We start from the raw sequence: 22,712 nt of genomic DNA, 5'->3' as shown, positions 1-22,712 counted from the left end.
GTCATTAATGGTACTGATGGGATTTTGTTTTTATTGATGGCATTGCATAGCATGTAAGTGTTTGTGTTAGATTTCTTCTGTATACAGCATGGTGATCTGTTCTCTTCAACCTCAGATGCAATATTTACACTTGAGACTACAGTACTGGCCAAATGATATATTGGAGTAATATTTTTGGTTTTATTTAACTGTCTAAAGACTAACTTAACCAGTTTATTTCTTTCATCCAGTGTAGCTCTTGTTAGCCTTTCTCTTTATATTTTATATTCATAATTGACCTTAGAAACATGCAAATAGCAGTGTTTTTTTTTTTCAAATATATATAAGTAACACATCTGTTTCTAAAAATTACTTTTATAGTAGATGTTGATATAGTTTTCTTATTCAGACTGAAGCATTTCATAGGATTTGGTGTAGGGGCAGGAGCAAATATCCTTGCAAGATTTGCAGTAAGTAAAATCTTTATCTAAAAAAAAATATATTTATAGAAATGGTATCATACATTAAAAGTCTGTTATAACTAAGTTAAAATTATCTTTTCTTTCAACTTTGCTAAAAAAAAAAATATTATGATAACTTATTATCTGCAGTGGCATTTTTAATAAAAATCAAAGGCATGATGTTGACTAACTGTAGTAATCGCACATTGGAATCAGAAGAATAGTTTGTTATACCAAATAGATTATCCACTATGGCAATATAGATATATTTTTTTTTTACATAGCATTTTGCCTGTGGGTTCAAGTGTAGCTCTGGTTAGGACTTTCAGTAGTTCATTATAGTAAGTAATTTGTTCTAATAATGTTTGCTATAATGAGTCAGCTGTTATAAGTAAGGTGGATATGATTTATTATTATCACAGGGTATTATTGTCAGTATCTGTTACACACACACACATTATCTTGTTCCAGAAATTAAACTATTAATTTCAAATAAGACAAAATATACAGTTGGTTGTTGCTATAGGCCAGAGTGTTCCACAGATGATCTGAAAGACATGCATAAGCAAATTAGTACATTGAGTATAGGTTGAGTGATTATTATGGGTGACTTCAACTATGGAGATGTAAACTGGAAGGAAGAAAGAACATGTGGCAGGAAGAAATGGAATTTATACACCTACTGAGAGATGATTATTTGAGGCAGCATGTGATGGAGGGGGATTATGGGTGTGATAGTACTGGACCCAGTCATAGGATCAGAAACTATCTATAACCAAGGTCCATATTGCTTCTGATTGGCAAAAGTGACCATTAAGTCTTGACTTGGGAGATCATAAAACATGAGGAATATTCTGTGAAGATGGGATATATGTGGAACTGCAAAGTAGGTGATTATGACAAGCTTAGGAGAAAGCTTAAATCTGTATGATATAAAACACTACAGGAAAAGGATGTTAGTAGTGCATGAGAGGTAGTTAAGGTTCATCTAGAGGAAACAATACTAAATTGTATACCTAAGATAAAGAGGGTTAATCAGTTAGGAGTTAGATGGATGAGTAATATCATTAAGCATGGGCTGCAGAAGAAGAAAATGCTGTGGAAGGTATATAAGGAGAAAGGTGACCAGCATGGCAAAGAAGGCAAAACCAGATTATGAGAAGAATCTAGCCAAGCAGGCCAAAGAGTTCTTTCATTATGTGGCAAGTAACAGGAAGAAATGAATGTGGAAGATTAACCTTCATGAGTGATGATGATGGTTACAAAGTGACAGAAGCAGATAAATTAGTTGAGTGACCACTTTGCAAGGGTATAGTGAGGTTATTGCTTTAACATATATGGCAGATACTAATGTAGGAACAGAGGTGGATGAATTGGAGGTTCTTAGGATATTGCAGAATCTGAAGGTTAATACAGCAATGGGTTTAGGTTGAATACCTGCTCGGGTCTTGCGAGAATGTGCAAAGGAACTGGCAATGCCTTTGACTAGACTCTTTTAAGTCTCGGCTCTGATAGTTCCAAGGGAGTGGAAAGATGGCAAAATAATTCCCTTGCATAAGGGAGGTTCTAAGACCCGAGCAGGTGGAAAAATTGGTCAAAAAGAGAATTCAAGAATGGGTGGATAAAAATATGATACTGTATGAGGGGCAACATGACTTTGAAGGGTTGCTCATGCTTTAGTAATTCACTAACTTTTTATAAAGAGTAGCAGCTGAATAATGGAAATAGTTACACAGTGATACTGCTGGATTTTGCAAAGGCATTTGACAGAATACAACATGGAACTCGTATGCAGATTAGAACAAATGGGGATGGATATGACACTGGTTATGTTAAAAAGAAGGTGGCTGCTGGGCAAATATCAAAAAGTTGTATATGGAGAGGGCAGAAGCAAGGCACAAGAGGTGACTAATGGTGTGCTGCAAGGTTTAGTGCTAGAACCACTACTATTTAATTTTTACATAAATGATATAGGAAATAACCTGAAAGGAGAGATTCACTTATTTGCTGATGATGCAATTTAGGTAGAGTAATATTGAATCAAGGTGATGTGGAGAACTTGCAGGATGGTTTAAATAGACTATCAGTATGGGCAAAAGATAATGGATGTCAGTTCAATGTGGAGAAATGTAAAGTTATGCATTTTGCGATAAATAGGTTACATTTCTATCAATGTGGTACAATCTGTGTACCACATTGATAGACATGTTCTCTAGAAAATAGATGAAGCTATGGGTTTAGGGATGGTGGTAGTAGACAGAGTTAGTTTAGAGCAGTGCTTCCCAAACTTATGGATGTAAAGGCCCCCTTGGAAAAATTAAAATATTTCTCACCCCCCATTGGAAAAAAAAATCGTAATACAGACATATATTATTATAATATTTATTGTATTTACATTCAATACACAGCGAATATTGCAAAAATCAAATGCAAATATTACATTTTTAGCATCTTACATACACATTTGACATGGCACAATTAGTCTTAAAACATTTTAAATTTGTTTTCATTATTTCACAGCCCTCTCAACAAAACCAATGCCCCCCCCCCCCCAAGGTGGCCGCAGCCCACAGTTTGTAAACGCTGGTTTAGAGGACATATTGCTAAGGTAGCTCATAAGATTACTTGGCTATTGAAGAACACACTAACAAGTTGTTATTCTTCTTTATAAGGCCTTGATACATCCACATTTGTATTACTGTGCTCAGGCCTCTTTTCCTGAGTTTCTTGGGAATGAGGAAGCAGTGGAGAAGATTCAGGGGCGAGTGACCAAGATGATGAGGGGTCTGTGGAATGTTCCCTATGAGAAAAGATTGAGAGTGTGTGTGGATTGCAGAAGTTGGTTGATAGGAGGAAAAGAGAGAATATGATAGCAACAGTTAAGTTGCTTAAAAGGTTTTATAGGATTGATGCAGGGGGAAATGTTTCAGTACTCGGCTAGAGGGACCAGAACAAGAGGTCATCCCTAGAAGTTGAATAAAGGTGTGATTAGTAGGAGTGTGAGGACTAATTTTTTGCTTGGCGAGTTGTGAATGAGTGGAATGAATAGATTGCCTGAGTCGGTTGCAAGTACTTTGTCTGTTAATGGGTTCAAGGAGAGGTATGATAGATTGTGTGGATAGTTTGAGTCTCCCATGATGAGTGTTTGACTCCATGGAGGTGCCTGTACAACAACAATAATAATAGCATGAAACTTTAGTTTTGGAATGCTTTGAAGTATTTAGAAATTTGCATGATTACAATGTTTAACCTTGCTTTTGCTGTTGGAGAGAATAATGTTCAGGAAAATTGCTGTCATCATCGTCATCATTGCTTTGTTATACAGCCTTAAGAGTTACGAGGGTGGTCTGAGAAGTTCTTGGCCACGACCATAGATGGCAACGCTATCTGGAAGATTTATTTATTTTTTCTAAGTTAGTACATCTGTCGTAAGCATCCATGTGAAATTGCAAGTCATTATATCATGTAGTTTGTTTTATACAGCTGTCTGAAGCAAACATTTGTCTGTATCCCTTGAAATGGATAAAATTGAGTATCATGTGGTTATAAAATTCTTTGTAAAAGAAGATTTAACAGCAAAAGAAATTCATTCAAAGTTCATAAAAGTTTATGGGAATTCTTCTCCTTTGTTTACAACAATTAAGAAATGGGCTGCCGAGTTTAAATGTGGCCGTACCAGCCTTGAAGATGATCCATGTGAAGGACGTCCAAAAAGTGTAACAACACCAGAAATCATTGATCAAGGGCACAATATGGTATTGGATAACTAGCTAATCAAAGTGTGTGAAATTGCTGAGACTATAGGCATTTCAAAAGAACGTGTAGGATATATTTTGCACAAAGAATTGCAAATGAAAAAGCTTTGCACAAGATGGGTGTCGTGCTTGTTCACAGCAGATCAAAAACACACTGGCATGAAAATTTCTGAACAGTGCTTGGAGCATTTTAACATGAATAAAACTGATTTTGTGTGTTTATTTATTACTATGGATGAGACTTGGATTCACCATTACACACCAGAATCCAAACAGCAGTTAAAACAGTGAACAGAAGCCGGTTATTCAGTGCCAAAGAAGAGGCGCCATCAGCAGGAAAGGTCATGGCATCGGTGTTTTGGGATGCTAAAGGCATTTTGTTTATTAATTATCTTGAAAAGGGTAAAACAATAACCAGGGAATATTATTCTGATCTTTTAACCAGACTAGATGAAAAAATCCATGAGAAAAGATCCAGTTTGCAAAAGAAAAAAATTATCTTTCATCAGGACCTGCCCACAAAGGTGGTTTGGCAATGGGAAAATTAAGGGATCTGCACTATGAATTGTTGGAACATCCACCCTATTCTCCAGATTTGGCTTCCTCTGACTTCTATCTCTTCCCAAAACTAAAACTCTTCCTCGCTGGTCAGCGTTTTTCTTCGAATCAAGAGGTGATTGCAGCTGTAGTAGGGTATTTTGCAGATCTTACTGAGAACCACTACAGGGACAGGATAATTTTTCTGGAGCATCGCTGGAATAAATGTACAGAAAACTGCACAGTCACAATGCCTAGTGGTATCATCTGTAACTAGAAAATGCGTGCACTCCAAGTTCAGATTCTGGTTATTTTTGGGTACCCCCTCATGTTCTTACAAGAGCTTTCCCATGATTTTTACACCACAGCTTTAGCTCTCTTATATATTTTTCTTTATTCTTTTATGGCATATGCCGTCTTATTTGCTAGAATCTTTAGTTATGCTCTCTTCTTTACCAGGACTGCTTCTTTAATGTCTTGTATTTATCGTGGTGATGACACAATGAGTTTTCATTGAGACTCCAAGGTTTTGTTTTTGAATTTAATTTTTCTTGGGTAATGTTTGTATTGTTGAGTCTACAGTTTACCAGGAAAAGCTGCTGAACTTTAATTCTTTTTTAAAACTTGGTTACATATTGTTCTTTTCAATGAGATAGATATTCATTTTTTTAAAAATAAGTGATGATCACTTCCAATTTTATAATGTTTGTATACTCTTGTATTCTAAATGAACATGAAGATATCTCTATTAACAATCGCACAGTCACGGTAGCTTTTCTTATTTCTTATGTCTTCTCTCCAAGTGAACTTGGAGAGAAGACATAAGAAATTTACATTGTACATCTTTATGTTGGAACAAGGTGTTAGTAATGACTAGTCCATAACTTGAGCAGAAATCTAGGAGATACTTACAATTATTATTAGCCTTGCCCTTTTCTCCAAATTTTCAAAAATGTTTCTATATCTTTGGGATTCATTTTCCATTCTGCTGTTTAGATTTTCATCAAGGACCACTTTTTTTTCCATTTTCTTTATTTTAGCTGCCTGCTCTAATGACAAAAAAAATTCTTCGCTTCCTTAGGAGAATCTTTTGTGGGACCATAGGCATCAATTTAATTGTTCATTTTCTCATTTTGAAGTTTGTCCACATGACTACTTTAAACTGCCTTCTAGTTTAGAAGTTTATCTTCATGCTTGATGTTTTATGCTTTTGCTACTATTTCCTTACCTTGATCATTATTGCATTAATATAAACCCCGAGTTATTATTTAGTAGAATCTCTGACCTGTTTCAGTCTTATTTGTCATTAGTAATGCCAATAATGTCCACATGGTACTTTCTCAGTTCTTCTGTTAGTTTGATTTCCTTTCCATTGATATTATGTTGATGGTTCCTGTTTTCAGTTTTTTTTTGTTAGGTTTGTTGTTCTAGATGTTGAATTGGATTTTTTTTTCTAAATAAAAAAAAATATCCTGTAAAAACACTTTGAATATAGCAGCATATCTGTTGACTTTAATAGACTATGATTGTGCACTTCTTAATAAAACTTTTATTCTAGAATTAATTTTATGAAAAGTATCAATCCATATTATTCTATAACATTCAAATTTTCCGCTCTTGTTCTCTCTACTCTCACAGATGTTATTAGGTGGCATTTTCCATTGCCATTGAAAGTATTCTACATGATAGCATACCAGTCACATATGGCTTTGGGGCCATTAAGATCAGATCATTAAGAATGTGGATAACCAATCCAGAATTCTGATCTAATGTCTAGCTCTCACCTTCTTGTGGTGCACCCAATTAGTAGATATTTATCTAGATACCAAACAGTTTGCTAAATCCCAAATCGCTGGCAATTTGTGATTTAGCAGATCAAATTGTATTTTGTATTTCCTTAAGTCAAAAAAATGATAGAATGTCATGCAAGTTGGAGTTGCTTGGTTCAAAAAAAAAAAAAAAAACCCCTTCATTTGCCAATGAAACAGGGAAAATTCAAATAATAGAATGGATTCACTCATTATCAGCAGAATTGAAGGAAGGCAGGCATGGTCTGTCATCTTAAGAAGTATCAACAGAAAAGAAGAACTAATAGAAGAATTAAAGAAGCATGACTTCAAAATAATTCTTGTTTCTTCAAATAAAAAAATTGAAGATAGTGCTGGCATGACATATAGTATTTGTCATGCCAGCACTGCACATCACCTAGGGATAAATTTTTATTTTGGTGAACATTAGTAATCTTAATAATTATTTTGTAGTAGTGTGTATTTTACTTACTTTAGATTGGAAAGTTGAGTGTGTGTGTGTGTATGTGCTGTATGTACATGCATGTGTGAATTTTAATATGCGATATCATTTTGAATGAATTTTTCATAGCACCAATGTATATGAGTAAAATGACAGCCAAGACTTCCTTGTTCATGGAGTGTAGCATGAGGGATTTTGCATGATGGTGTGTGTGTTCAATGTACATGTTAAGAGTAGAGGTTGATGGTATTTGAAGGTGAGAGTGGAGAAATAGTGTGTTGGAAATGTATCATGTGCAAGAAATGAGTCATGTGAAAAGTGGGAGAATCAAGTAACTAATATTAATGATATAAGGCAAGATAGTGCATGAAATATGAATGAAAGTATGAAAAAAGTAGCTGAAGGTAATGTGGATGATGAGGTGACAGGAGTGAAATGGTGTGTGCTTATGTGGTGTCCATCACAGGAAAAAATGTGAGCTAGAGACTGGAGAAATGATTGTTCTGTGGTACATCAGCAGGGAGAATGAAAGAAAAAGTGAATGGGGAAAAGTATAAAAAGTACTAGAAACTTGGAGAAAGTATTGTATGGAGATTCAGTGATAAGAAGTTCTTTTGAGAATTGACAAGCATGTTTCCCAGGTAGGAAGATAAAACATATTAGTGAAGGTGTTAGTTTGCAGAAGGGAGAGGTGAAGAGGTTTTGACTGCACAAATAATTTGAAAGGTGAGAAAAATGCAAAGAAATACAAAAGATATGAAAAAGTTGCTGATAGAAGTGAAAAAGTAAAAATTTTGAGTCTGTTGCTTTGGACTGAATGGTATGCAGTTTAGACTGTGCTCTGCTAAAACTGAATGGTATGCAGTTTGGACTGTGCTACTGCTAAAGAACTGAATGGTATGCAGTTCTTAGATGTACGGAGTGAATTTGATGAATGAAAGCACTTGTATACCTCATGGACTGCATTTGAACAGTTTGGAGTTTTGGAGAGGGTTGTTCATTAAGAGGTTGGAAGAGCAAAATTGGGGAAACTAGAAGTGTTGTAGGGTGGAGATGCATCAAGTGCAGATTCAGTCATTCTTGATAAAAATGAGTACTAACACAGAAATGATTATGCACTGCAGAATGCAGTTTCACAGGTTTCAAATCCAAATGGCTTTGAAAATGGCATTATGCAAGAGTAACTGTGGGTTCGTTTGAAGCTATGTGCTGCAAGAGAGAGAGACTAATAGGACAAAATGTATTGTTGGTTGCTATTATGGACTGGGGGGGCCCCCCCAGTCCATAATATTTTTGAAATACAAATTTATTTTATTTTATTTATTTTTTTATTTTATTTTTTTGTACCAGCAAATAACAAAAATAGCAGGACTGATACCTTGTCTGCTTCTTTGTACCATTTCACTTAATCCACTTGATAGATTTCTGTGACATATGCTGGTTCTTTACTTAAAATGTAATCCACATATTCAGTTTTTGTCCCTTATTGGATGGTTTGAACTCTTTAAATGATGTCTGTTATATGGCCCAATTTTCAAGTAGTTCTCTATACATAATCTGCTTGTGTAAGGTATGACAAATTATGGAAGTATGAATTTCAATCCGAGCGTTCATATTAGTCACATTAGTTCATATTAGTAAATTTTTTAGTTGCTTAAGGTTCAAAGCCAGATAACTTGGAGGAGAATTCCACATATCTTTAAAGAATATGAAGAATGAACTGGCCAGACTTCTAACCTAATTTCTATTCCTTCCTTCCTTGTGATGTGTCCAGTTATTCAATATTCACTTGGATACTGAAAGAACAAGAATGGGCTGGCAAGATAAGACTTAGCTGATCAACCTAGTATTGATTAACTGGTGGATCATCCTTCCCACCCATGGTATTTTTGTCAGAGAACCAGGATAAATTAAAAACAAACTACTGTAATAAACTCATCCACAATGGGATTAAAGATAACACACTATCATCAGAAAACAAGTGGAACTAGTAGAATTAGAAAAGTACCATAGTGACATTACTGTAGAAAGTTTTTTTTTTTTTTAATTGGTTACAAAGTAAAGTATATTAGACGAAAAATTATATTTTTGTTTTAATCCTTGACCCACATGTAAGCAAACAAAAATTTGTGCTTTAAGTATCTTCATGAGTAGGGTGCTCATATATGAAGGCAGATGATTTCACAACAAATTACTGTAATATTTTGTATAATGCACAAAACATTTCCTTTTGGATATGGATGTCATGCTATGAGTTATTATTATGTGACACCTCCAGGGAGTCCAAAGACTCATCGAGGGAGAGTGTGCCAACAGCATCGAACGATTGACCCCTTCCAACTACTTACCATGCTCATATTTGCTAAACTTTTTGTGTGAACCATTAGTAGCAGAGGCTCTACCAATTGACCAACTTTTGCTGGTTATGGAAAATTACTATCTAGACCTTTTCAACCATTATTGAGGCAATGGGATTTAGATTCGTGGAGATACTGAGATGTACTGAGAAAATGACTTCTGCATTTGATTTAGCTCTTGATGAATTATAATTTATTCATTTGCTATTGTAATAGAAAATTATAATTTACTTTGTAATCAAATGAAAAAAAAAAATCCTTTTAACTATCACTGATCTCGAGTATTTTAATAATACACTATCTGATCAAAAATATCTGGATGTCCGCTCATTCCTCTCACTCTGATATGAAAGGCATTAATATGCAGTTGGTCCACTCTTTGTTGCTAAAATAGCCTTCAATCTTCTGCTGAGGCTTTCCACTAGATTTTATTATGTTTGTGTTGTGGTAATTCCCTTCCATTCTTCCAGAAGAGCATCAGAGAAGTCAGTCACTGATGTCAGGCAATTCGACCTGGCTTGCAGTCAGTGTTCAAATTATCCCACTAGTGTTTGATGTGGTGGAGAACAGTGCTCTGTGCAGGCCATTCAAGTTCTTCAGCACCCATCTCATCAGACCATTCCTACACAGACCTCACTTTGTGTATGGTGCATTGTTGTGTTGATACAGGAAACCTTCACCAAACTGTTGCCATAAAGTTAGAAGCAAAGAATTATCTAGAATGTCATAGGCCTCAGTGTTAAAATTCCCTGTCACTAAAACTAGGGGAGCTCCCAAACCATAGACCCAGACCATGATACTTCCTCCACCTAACTTCACAGTTTGCACAACACATTCAGGCTAGCATTTTCCTGGCATCTGGGAAACCTAGATTTGTCCATCAGATTGCCAGATGGTGAAATGTGATTCAACACTTTAGAGAATGTTTCCAATACTCCAGAGTCCAATGGCCGTGAGTTTTACACCACTTAACTCGAAGTTTGATGTGGCCCTTGCTGATGTTAGGCTTGTGTGTATGTGACTGCTGTTCAGCTGCAGATGAACAGTTGTGATGGTGACATTGTTTGCAGGGGCATTCTGGAACTCACTAGTGAGTGTTGAAACACCTCCTACTGAGTTCTGAAATACCTCTGCAAATTTTTTTCACATCATATACTTCAGCACTCAGTGGTCCCATTCTCTGATTTTATGTGGCCTACCAGGTTGCAATTGTGCTGTTATTACTCCTAGACATTTCCACTTCACAGCAGGGGAGTTTTATTAACTGTCAACTGTAATTAATTTAACATTAATTACATTTATTGAACTGAGTTGTTGCAAAGGTGACATCCTATGATAGTGCCACACAAAATACTGTTAATGTAATCTATGAAGATTGCAAGACCATGTGTGCACCAGATATCTTTTGTCTTTTGCTACCAATTCTCTCTCTCTAGCTCTTCCAGTCAGCCATCATTCTTTTTCTGACATTCTTTACCAAGTTAGTTTAAGCCTCTCTCTTTTATTTACTTACTAATATTGAATAGTCTTGTACATTTTACAAAGAATATATAATTCAATTCAGCAAAAAAAGTACTATTCAAGTATAAAGATTAATAAATTTATGACTGCTGGCACACCCACACTATCTGTAAAATTGATGAAGCAGACTTATGCCAAAGATACTAGTAAGTTAGTAATAAAATCTTAAGTGCATATATATATTATTCCTTCAAATATGGACTACAATTGCAAAGACATCATATATAAATTTTTCCCATGTTCTTTTGTTTTATTAGCTTCAGCATCCTGACTGTGTGGATGGATTATTTCTTATCAACTGTTCCTGTACTGTTTCTGGATGGACAGAATGGGGTTATCAGAAACTTAATGCAATGTATTTACGATCATCAGGCATGACTGCATCCACTTTGGATTATCTTATGTGGCATCACTTTGGTAAGGTAAGTAGTTTATTCATTTTTATATTGTACAACAGTGACCAAATATGAAGTATTGTAGCAGTAAACTGCAATGATCTACATCAATTTCTATTCAAGAGTTTTCAAGGAGTCACCAGAAATGATTAAGGAATGGTCCACTCCAGTGGTGTGTTGGTAAATTTTTAACAACCAGCTCGCTTTATGAAAAATTTGATTCTTCACAAAGTTGTATTGTATCTTCAGATGTCTTTGTTTCTGCTTCTTCAAATTTTGTCCTTTTAATGTTTAAGAAGTTTCGTTCTATTTCATTTTTTCAACTAATGGTTTTTCGCTTTTTCGACTGCAAAACTCTAACCCTGATTAAAATTATTTTAATTATTAAAAAAAAAAGAAAAAAACCAAAATAAAAACATATATTAAAGAAAATTTTTTTATATTACCTACAACTTACCTATTATCAAATGAAATCCTGAACAAAAAAAATGTAATACTAATATTACCACTCGTAGTCGATTAAATGACCAGAGACTGTAGCCATTGCGACGAATTTTTGTATTTATCAATAGTGCAACAATGTTGCATTTCCAAGAACTTAATGTTGCAAGTTCTTGAAAATTCGCTGAAAAATAAGGCATTATTGTTTATTCAAATACCCAGTTCGGGAGTTTTGATAACATGTTTGTGTTTTAATGAATACAGACATTGTTTAGTAAATAAAATCATTTCCAAATTCCCGTTCGTAAATTGAGTTTGTGTTTTGTGAATTCTCCTTTATGCATTTATTTTTGATGATAATAATAATATATGTAAGTGTTTATTATACAATTTCAAAATATTTACAAGGAAAAGTATATACCACCATTCATCATCTATCCTTTCATAAAGAATTTTAATAACCGGCTCGTCTGACTTAAAAACATTAACAACCGGCTTGCTAAATTTGAAAAATTTTAACAATCTGCTCGCACGAGCCGGTCCCAACACACCACTGGGGACTCGTAAACCATCTTGCATGTGTGGAAAACAGTGGTACAGTATTATATATACAGTATATATCATATTTGTAAGCATTTGTGCTTACTAATATGATAAGGTTTCAGGGAAAATGAGAAAGTTGAATGGTTGACATCACTCTCTAACCAATATTAAAATGAAGGTAATAGAAAAAAAAATTGTGACCTTAGATTACTTCTTTTTGCATTTTAAAATACTACTAAGGTGGTTTGGCATTAATTTAAAGTCACCATGCTTGTTCATTGCAACAGGATATCTGTGAAAATTATTTTCGAGTTTAATTTGATTTTTTTCATCCTTTTATCTCAGATGCAATTATCATCCTCACCTTGGAGAAGCATTCTGTTAGTTTTTTTTACAGATATCTTTTAACGATATCTGTAAATAATAAGAGTCCACACATGCACTGATGACTCTTACCCTCTCCTGGCTTATATGTAAGGTAGTTATCCTTGCAGAACTGACAAACTGGCTAGGAAACACATGCAATTAACAGACATAATACATTGGACTTACGGCTTTTTGGATGTTGGAAGTTAATTTCCACTTGGTTAGACTATAATAAATTTAGTTTAATCCTTTACCCGAGTGTAGGCAATTCGTAGCAAAGGTGGACCATCACTGATGTCTCATACTGAGACAAGGAGTGATGAGAGCTTGGTCCACCTTTGCTACGAGTTGCCTCAGTCCTGAACTACTTCAGGCGCAAACATACACTTCGGTAAAAGATTAAACTAAATTTATTATAGTCTAACCAAGTGGAAAATAAACTTCAAACATCTTTCTCTAAATCCAGAGTAAATTAATAATAAGGTGGTACACCTTTTGGCAACTCGTATAAGTAAATATGACCTCTCCATTGCTTCTGCCTTAGTATCACCACTTCTGGGTCTGCCTCCCACTGACGAGACCTCAGTAAAGGTCGAAACCATTCTGGGTAGTGGCCCTTCCGTTAATGCATAGCTTTATACATTTCTGCAAGGAGATGTGCTTTGCATTATGGGAGATACTGAGACAAGGAGTGATGAGAGCTTGGTCCACTTTGTTACTAGTTGCCTCAGTCAATGAACTACTTCAGGTGCAAACTTTGTTTGCCTACACTTGGGTAAAGGATTAAACTAAATTTATTATGGACTTATGGCTTAGTTGTCTAATCTATAATTCCAAATGTAACTTCTCCCTGTAATTTCTCATATTAAGCGCTGTTTCAAGCTACCTTCTAAGTTTATCATAATTGCCATGCCCTGTAGTTCCTTAAGAGAACTCTGATGTCCACTGTCTCTTATTGGAGAAGACACTTATCCCATTGATATACTTTTCAGATGCTATCACCAAATCACTCCTCTACTACAAGTCACTTTTATCATGTACTGACTGAGGTATTTATCCTGTAGTAACTACAAATTTTATTTTTATCTTCTTGTAGTCTACATTCCATTAATTGAAATTACTGATAATGATTATTTTCTTGTAGGTCAAGGGGTGCTTAAGGGTCAAAGCCGTATAACTGAGAGACTTCCACATAGCCTTTAAAGGAATGTGGAGAACCGACCAGAGCTTCTGACCTAATGTCCAATCCTCACCTTCTCGTGGTGCATCCTGTTAGGTATCTACCTGGATATTGAATGAATGAGGATGGGCTGGCAATTTAGAATTTAGCTGACCAAATTCTATTCTTATTGGCTTAAACCAATATACAAAATGATGGTACAACATGACAAAATTTCATGCTGGCTGGGGCATCACCCGATTAAACAAAGGCCCCCCCCATTGTTTTCGCCAGGGAACCAGGGTGAACAGCGAAAAGTCAGCTACTGGAACAAATCCTAAAACACACCCCAAATCAATATCACAAGAATTGAAGATCGGTACTATCAACATAAGAAGCCTCAATGGCAAAGAAATGGAGCTAGCTGAGGAATTAGATAAGTACCAGACGACATAATAGGGGTGACTGAAACAAAAAAGACCAAAACTGGTGAGATCTTTCTGAGCAATAAATACAAAATGTTATATTTAGGCAATGACAGTTGAGGAAAAGAAGATGTAGCCATAGTATTCAACACTAAATATGAGGCTAATCTTCTTGAATGGCAGGCAATTTCAAGTAGAGCGATGTTGGCAAATATCAGAATGGGCAACTGGACAATGAGACTTATTTGTGCCTATGGTCATACAGAAGGTTCTCCTAAGGTAGAAGTGGAGGAATTTTTTCAGGCTTTAGAGAAAGCAACTGACAATATGAAAAAGGAAAAGTTGGTCCTTGTTGGGGATCTAAATAGGAAATGATTGTCAGACATACAAAAATATTTTGGGAAAATTTGGAGAAAAGAGCAAAGCTAATAATAATAATGGCAAATACCTGTTGGATTTCTGTTCAGGACATGGACTGGTTATTACTAACACCATGTTCCAACATAAAAATATGCACAAATTCACAAGGAGAGAAGATGCAAGGAAAAGTCTCACTGACTATGTTATTGTTGATAGTGATGTTTTCTCTCTGATGCAGGACACTAGAGTGTACAGAGGATTTGAAATTGGAAGTGATCACCGTTTAGTCTTAAGCAGGATAAAACTAAACTTCATATTGAAAAGAAGAACATGTAAGAAAGTTTTAAAACGAATAAAAGTTGAGCAGCTCTCAGATGTGAACTGTAGACTAAAATATACAAACATAATTGAAGAAAAAATGAAAGAGTTTGAGAACAGGAATCAAACCTTGGAGAATCACTGGCAAGCTCTGAAGAAAACATTGATTCTGTCAGAGAGGCATGTGGTGAGGTTGTCTGCAAGGATAGAAAAATCAGAACTCCCTGGTGGACACAGGAAGTTAAAGAGGCAATGAAGGAAAAGAAGAAAGCATATCAAAAGTTCCTGGGAAATAAGTCAGTTTGTGCTCTTAGAGAATGTAGAAACAAATGTAAGAAAGCTAAACACTGTGTAAAACTAGCTAAACAAAAGTCATGGGAAGACTTTGGTAAGAACATAGAAAATAAATATCAAGAAGGTGGCAAGATATTCTGGAGGTTCTTGAAGAAGCTCAGAAATGGAGGAAAGAGTGTTGTAAAAGGAATTAGAGATGATGTGAAAATTGGAGAAAAAGATATCCTTAAAGTATGGAGTAATTACTTCAAAAAATTGCTGAATGAAACTAGCAGTGATGACAGCACAGTAGTAAAAAACACTGACCAGTCAGGAATACATGTCCATACTTGAAGAAGAAAAATCCATCAAAAAAAAAAAAAACCCATGAAATGTGGAAAGGAAGCAGGAGTAGATGATATTCGACCAGAAATGCTCAAGTATGGAGGTATAAAAGTTTTACAGTGGCTACACTGCATAGTTCAGAGGGCCTGGACAGAAGGATGAATTCCAGATGATTGGAGTAGAGCTCTCATAGTACCCATATATAAAAAGGGAAATAAAACTGATTGTGAGAATCTATTTCTCTACTGAGTGTTCCTGGTAAGATTTATGCCAGTATACTTGAGAAACGGTTGCGAAGGATTGTGGAAAAGAAGCTTGGCGAAGAACAAGCTGGATTCAGGCCAAATACAGGCTGTCAGGATCAGATATTCACTTTACAACCAAATAGTTGAGAAGTCATGGGAATATAACAAAGATCTGTATTTAAGTTTTGTAGATGTGGAAAAAGCATATGACAAGGTGCCAAGAGAGAAGCTATTCAAAACACTAGTTGTATGGTGTCAGTGGATCATTATATCAAGCAATACTTAGTATTTATTTGAGTTGTAAGTCATCAGTTAGAATTGAAGGAAGTACAGGGAGATGGTTTAATGTTAAATCCGGTGTCAGACAAGGATGTACATATCACCTCTGTTATTCATTATTTATATGGATCACATTATGAAGGAAAGTGGTATTAAACCTGATATCAAAATTGGTGATGTTAATGTCAGCTCCTCTTTTTGCAGATGAAGTTATACTTCTAAATAAATCCGCTACATGTCTGCAAGATTCCCTGACTAAACTCAATAACTGTTGTGATAGATATGGTATAAAGGTGAACAATAACAAGAGACAAAGATAATGACAATAGGCAGAAGCATTGAAAATATCAGCTGCATTGTGAATGGAGAAGCTATAGATCAAGTGAAACATTTCAGCTACTTAGGCACGATTTTTACTGAAGATGGTAAATTAAATATAGAAATAGACAACAGAATCAACAAAGCTGGTATGGTAGGAAGTCAACTGAATAAATTCAAAATTGGTTTAAACAGTGTTCAAACCAATTTTAACTTATGGATCTGAGGGCTGGGTCAGAAGTAAAACACTTGACCAAAGACTAGAGACCACAGATATGAGAGTCCTGAGAAAGATTAATGGCATGAACAGATGACATCGATGGCAATATCATATTAAAAACGAGGATATTAGAAATAAACAACTTGGGTCATTTCTCACCATAGGCTTTAATTCCTGATATATACCCTCAAGAGGAATAGGGGGGTCGGGATACTATTATTATATTTCATAATTGTTATTTATATTTGTCGAACTACGTCAATTGTAATATTTAGTTTTTTTTTATTACGTTACTTTTTTACTTTGTGTTTCCCCTCTTACTTCGTAATTTTCATGGTTGCTTAAGCTTGTACAAATTGTCTATATGCTCTAATCTCTAACTCACGTATAACACTATTATTTAACTTTTTTCCCTTTCGTAATCTACTTAGCTTACCCCCCCCCCCCTTTTCAGGGCCATAAAGTATAGTCTGAAACGTGCTAGTATTGTAGACTGAGGAAAAGCCTCTGTTTGGGACCAAATCCATAATCTACGTTGCTATAATTCAAATGTATTAGTCCTTTAAAATTTATTTTTGTTAACGACTGCACCATTAAGGATCGTGTAAAAGAATTGTCTATCTTTCCTTCACATACAAGAGAATATTTTAGCTAAGCATGTGGAATAACTCTTAAATCAATTCTATCTCAAGCAACTCTGAATTACTCAGTCGTGGCTGTTATTTTACTTAGGTCACACAGGTTCGAGTCATTTTTATGTGACAATGCTTATTTGACTTTATGTGACTAATAAAGATCAGGCAAGCTATTAACAACACCAAACATGTTTATTCTAACTAAGACAATTAAATTACAAAGGGGATAGTACATATCATGTGTCTGATTCTCCACACATTCATTAAAACATTTCTCTTAAAGTATTTGACAAAGAAATTATTCACACTCAACTTATTAAACACCGTGGATGGATTTTTTCACACATAACCTTACCCTCATTACAAACAATGAAAGGCAAAATTATACTATACACGTTCTAAACATTATGTAACACAAGCATTATTCAAGAGTACAATATTCTATATTACACATTCAAACTGACCTTCGGCTTTCTGACCTCTTCACCACATTATGCCATTAGTTAAATAGAATTAACATCTATTGTTTCTATACACACAATCTAGGCTATTAACATAAAACAATCTACTTACAAACTCACTATATCATTGTACAGTCCTAAATCCAAAAGGGTTAAGGGTGAATTCCGTTGGCTCCTTTCTTTTTCTTGCGCTACGGCTGTGATCTGGCACTATCCGGAGGTTGTCATCTTGCAGATTCCTTTCTTGTAACTTTAATGCATTTTTTTTATGGATGTTAGGAACTTCATCGGCTGCTACAAATCAACATGCATGTGGATCGGTACATTCTTTGAAGAATTTCATGGAAGGATATCTTGTAATATTATCAACGAACTCCCCATGATCTCCAGAAACTATTGCTTGCGGGATATCGCGACTCTTCCCATCCTCGAAAAGTTTGCCAAAGGAACAAAAAATAAGAGAGCTTCCTCAAGCCTCAATCTCCGCCTTTTATGTCATATTCAAAAAAAATTCCCGGATTTACTGGTAGCGCCCTTATCACCCACACTTACAGTAGGTTTTGGCGGCAAAACTCATAGTCTGGTGACCTTTGAGACTATTGTTGACCTTCAGTTCACTAGCCTAATCCTATCTGAACTTTTTGGTTACAATCTTGTAGTTCTATATTCAATTATTCTATCATTATATTACAAAAATATTACATTACATTAGGTTATATACATTCTTAATTATAGGTATTTTATGGCTCATGTAAAATCGATATAGACGAAAAATTTCTATTTTTCACCACAAGAGATTTTACAGTATAATTGTATTGCGTGATTAGAGTTGACATTTTCTGATTTCCAGTATCGTCAATTTTGCGTTAACAGTTTTCTGAGGTCCTGACTTCATCAAACTATATAGATCTTGGTCTTCCTCTGGCTCTTTTTTTCTTGCATCAAGCCTGTTTTGCTTATTTGTTTTCCCATTCTACTCAAGTGACCATATGACTAGATTAGCTCTGCTCTCACATTCTTGAATGCTAACTGTCAACTTCCTTATTATCTTTATTTTTAATGTGATTTTAACTTATGAATCCTGATACTACTGCTAGTTAACATAAAATAAAACTGTGTTATAAGCAACTCTTTTAATTTCCTGATGTTTCGATCTTCATATTAAGATCATCATCTGGAGCATATAAAAATATACAAGACAAGCTGAGTTACATTAAGTTAGAGAAACAATGATTTGATCACATGCCAGTAGAATAACCTGTGATCAGATCACCGTTTCTCTAGCTTACTGTATGTAATGTAACTCAGCTTGTCCTGTATATTTGTATATGCTCCAGATGATGATCTTAATATGAAGATCAAAACGTTGGGAAATTAAAAGAGTTGTTTATAACATGGTTGTAAAGTCTATAATTTTTAAAATGAATTTCTGTTATTCTGGTTGCCTGAATTCCTTTTGATAGGAGATAGTGGATTGAGGTAACTGACAAAGATTGTGACAGGTCTATAGAATGTTCCCTATGGAGATAAATTGAAGGACCATAGGTTATAAAAGCTAGTTGATAGGCAAAAAAGAGGAAGCAACATGATAATATACAAAATGTATATTATTTATGGAGTTTTATAGGATTGACACAAAATATATATATTTTTTTCCACTACAGGAAAGAAAAGAGGGAGGCATCACATGTGGAAATTTGGTTACATGGATATTAGGATTTTTGTTTGGAAGGTGATGAGTGGGTGGAATCAGTTGTAAGAAGAGCTTGTGGGTACTTCATTAGTAAACAAGAAATATGATATTTATTGTATTGAAAATGGTTAATACAGACTTTCTGCAAAGAGTGACTTCATGAAGATGCCAAGAAAATAATAATTCCATATCAACTTATTCAGCTGGCTTTCAACTATACCAGCTTTGTTTATTCTTTCGTCTGTTTCCAAATTTAATTACCATCCTTACTAAAAAATTTTGCTTATACAGTTCAATTGTTTTTAATGTTGTCCCACCTACGAAAATTTTGATGTAAACCTATAATAGATTTGTACTACATGTGAACTAAGCATTTTTTTTTCTGCTTTTATCAATTTCATACCTTTTTGTATTTTTATTTATTTTTTACTTAGCCCAGAAACTCTGTTCTAGAAATGAAACATGAACTTTTCCAAGCCACTTCAGGTCTCCGATAAGCTGCACAGTTATCTATCGCTCGGCAATGAAATTCATCTCCTGCCTAAATTATTATTATTTCATGGGTACTTCTGTGGAGTCCGAAGACTCATCATTAGAGACCCAAATTATCCACACAGTATCTATCATACCTCTCCTTCAACCCATTTACAGACAGACTGCTCACAACTGACTGGCAACCTATTCCACTCATTAACCACTCTCCAAGCCAAAAATCTACTCCTCACACCCTTGCTAACCACATTCTTACACAATTTCAAGAGATGACTTCCTGTACTGTCCCTTCTAGCCAAGTGCTGAAATATTTCCTCTGCATCAGTCCTATAAAATCCTTTAAGTAACTTAAATGTTTCTATCATATCTTCTCTTTTTTGTCTGTCGGTCAATTTTTGCAACCTCCAAACCTTCATTCTATTCTCATAGAAAGCATTCCACAGACTATCTTGGTCACTCACCTCTTGGTCCTTCCCACATCTTCCTCATCTCCAAGAAACCCAGATGACTAGACTTGAGCACAGTAATACAGATATGTTCATATCAAGGCCTTATGAATAGAGGTGTGGTAACTTTATCTCTGCTTGTTAATGTGTTCTTCAATAACCAGGTAATTCTATGAACTACTTTGAGCTTATCCATATGCTCTCTAAACTTCAACTATCTATCTACTAACCCCCCCCCCCCACACACACACCAAATCCCTAGCTTCATCTATTTCCTGGAGTACAGTGTCATCAATGTGGTACACAGCTTGCAATACATTTATCCCAAAATGCATAACTTTGCACTTTTCCACATTAAATTGACATCCATTATCTTTTGCCCATACTGACAGTCTATTTATATCATCCTGCAAAACTCTCTCTCTCTCTACACACCTTGATTAATTATTGCCCTACCAAATTTTGCATCACCAACAAACAATATTTCCTTTCAAATTATATCCTGTATCATTTATGTACAAATTAAACAGTATGATCTGAGCCCAGAGCTTTGCAACACACTGTTATCTATACTTCTGAATTCCGCTCCTCCAGGTCCTACTTTTTGGTATCAGCCACCCTTTTATCCATATCACCAATTTCATTCCATCCTGATTTGTTCCAGTTGCATGGCAGAGTTCCATATAGTATCCTGTCAAAAATGCCTTTGCAAAATCTGGCAGTATCATTGTGTAGCCATTCCCTTTATTCAACTCAGCTGTCAGTCTATTATAAAAAAAAGTAAATTACTAAGGCATGATCAACCCCTTTACAAACTCATGTTGTCCCCTTGTAGAGCATCTTACTGTTATCCACCCATTCCTGAATTCTCTCTCTGACCAACTTTTCCAGTACTTTTACCACCATTCCCATGATAGTGATTGGTCTGTAATTTGCAACCACAGTCTTAGAGCCTCCTTTATGCAAAGGAATTATTTTGCCCTCCATCCACTCCCTTGGCTTTTTGTCACAGCTCAGATTTAAATTAAACAGCCTGGTCAGAGGCATTGTCAGTTCCCTTACACATTCTCATAAAACGCAAGCTGATATCCCATCTAATCTCTTGGCCATATTTGCATTGAGATTTTTCAATCCTAAGTACTTTCAGTTGATCAACCTCTGTTTTAATCTTTATCTCTGTAATATCTGTCTGCAATATCCTCTTGGATGACATACCCTTGCTACCCTTGCAAAGTGGTCACTCAGAAACTCAACCATTTCATCTGCTTCTGTTACCTCACTACCATCAGCACACTCATTAAAGTTATCCTTCCACAGTCATTCCTCTTCTTACTTGTCACATAACAAAAGAACTCTTTGGGATTTTCTTTGGCTTACTCAGCTGATATCTTCTCATAATCTGATTTTGCTTTCCTTACCATGCCGATCACCCTTTCTGCCTGACCTTTGTACTGTTTGTGAGCTTCTGCTTAATGATACTACTCATTCATCTAACTGCTACCTTAGATCCTGTATACCCAAGGTCTAAAGGATTTATCCTCTAGACCTTGGGTATACAGTCTATATTGCTTTTTCCAGATACCCCTTGACTATCCCTATGCATTTCTAATATCATCATTCTTTTACAGATTTTATGGCATAGCCTGCTTCAAGCTGCCACCTAAGTGTGCCATAATCAGCTACCTTGTAGTTGTGTGTGTGTGTGTGTACATCCCCTCTTAACTGAAAATTCCATGTTTTGCAACCTCCCAAGTCAAGACTACATGATCACTTCCTAGTTGGAGGCAAGGACTCATCTTGGTTTTAGATAGATCTTCTGGGTATGCGACCAGATCCTATACTCTCATACTCATTCCCCTCCATCATATACTGTTTCAAGTAATTATGTCTTGATGTATAAATTTCAATTCTTCCTGCCATGTCATCTTTCCTTCTTCTAGTTTGTCTCTATACTTGAAGTCCCACCCCCCCTTCCCCTGGTACCTCCTGGCTTTAGAAGCAGCCAACTATTTTGTGTTATTAGTCTCGATCTCACAGCATACTGCCTCAAAAGAACTGCCATCTGCCCATCTGTTTCCTACTCTGACTGCAATTCATATACTCTCATTAATATCCCTCTCCCCATCCTTTCTTCTCTGAAAATGCTAAAATATTCACATTCTATCCCTGTAGAAATACATCATCTGCTTATGATCAAAACAGGTTTTTTTTGTTAGTTGTTAATTTGAAACTTACAAACAACTGGCTAGTTTTGCTCATATTACAACTGGTGGTTTCGTTAAGGTTTACAATAAACACACATAAAATATGTATGAATGTATGCGTGTGTGTGTGTGTATATATATATATATATATATATATATATATGTATGTATGTATGTAGAAAGTATTTTACCTTGGGTATAATAAATGTTTAAGATATCCAAGCTATTTTAAAC

General features: G+C 35.3%; 1 protein-coding gene across 9 annotated transcripts in view; it reads left to right on the top strand.

The window, feature by feature from the left end:
• The window catches only part of MESK2 (misexpression suppressor of KSR 2), a 170,981-nt gene that overhangs the window by 85,317 nt on the left and 62,952 nt on the right, over positions 1-22,712 (top strand). For all 9 annotated transcript variants that reach the window (XM_090415106.1, XM_090415110.1, XM_090415108.1 and 6 more), the window contains exons 6-7: positions 389-449; positions 11,118-11,282. In XM_090415106.1, coding sequence (XP_090271232.1) covers positions 389-449; positions 11,118-11,282 — 226 coding nt within the window. The remainder of the gene's footprint in view (positions 1-388; positions 450-11,117; positions 11,283-22,712) is intronic.

Source organism: Typopeltis vanoorti, chromosome 26, assembly GCF_054136105.1.
Source record: "Typopeltis vanoorti isolate ZY-2024b chromosome 26, IOZ_Tvanoo_1.0, whole genome shotgun sequence".
Lineage (NCBI taxonomy): Eukaryota > Metazoa > Arthropoda > Arachnida > Uropygi > Thelyphonidae > Typopeltis > Typopeltis vanoorti.
Note: the sequence above shows the minus strand (reverse complement) of the source record. Positions and strands in the feature narration are given on the sequence as shown.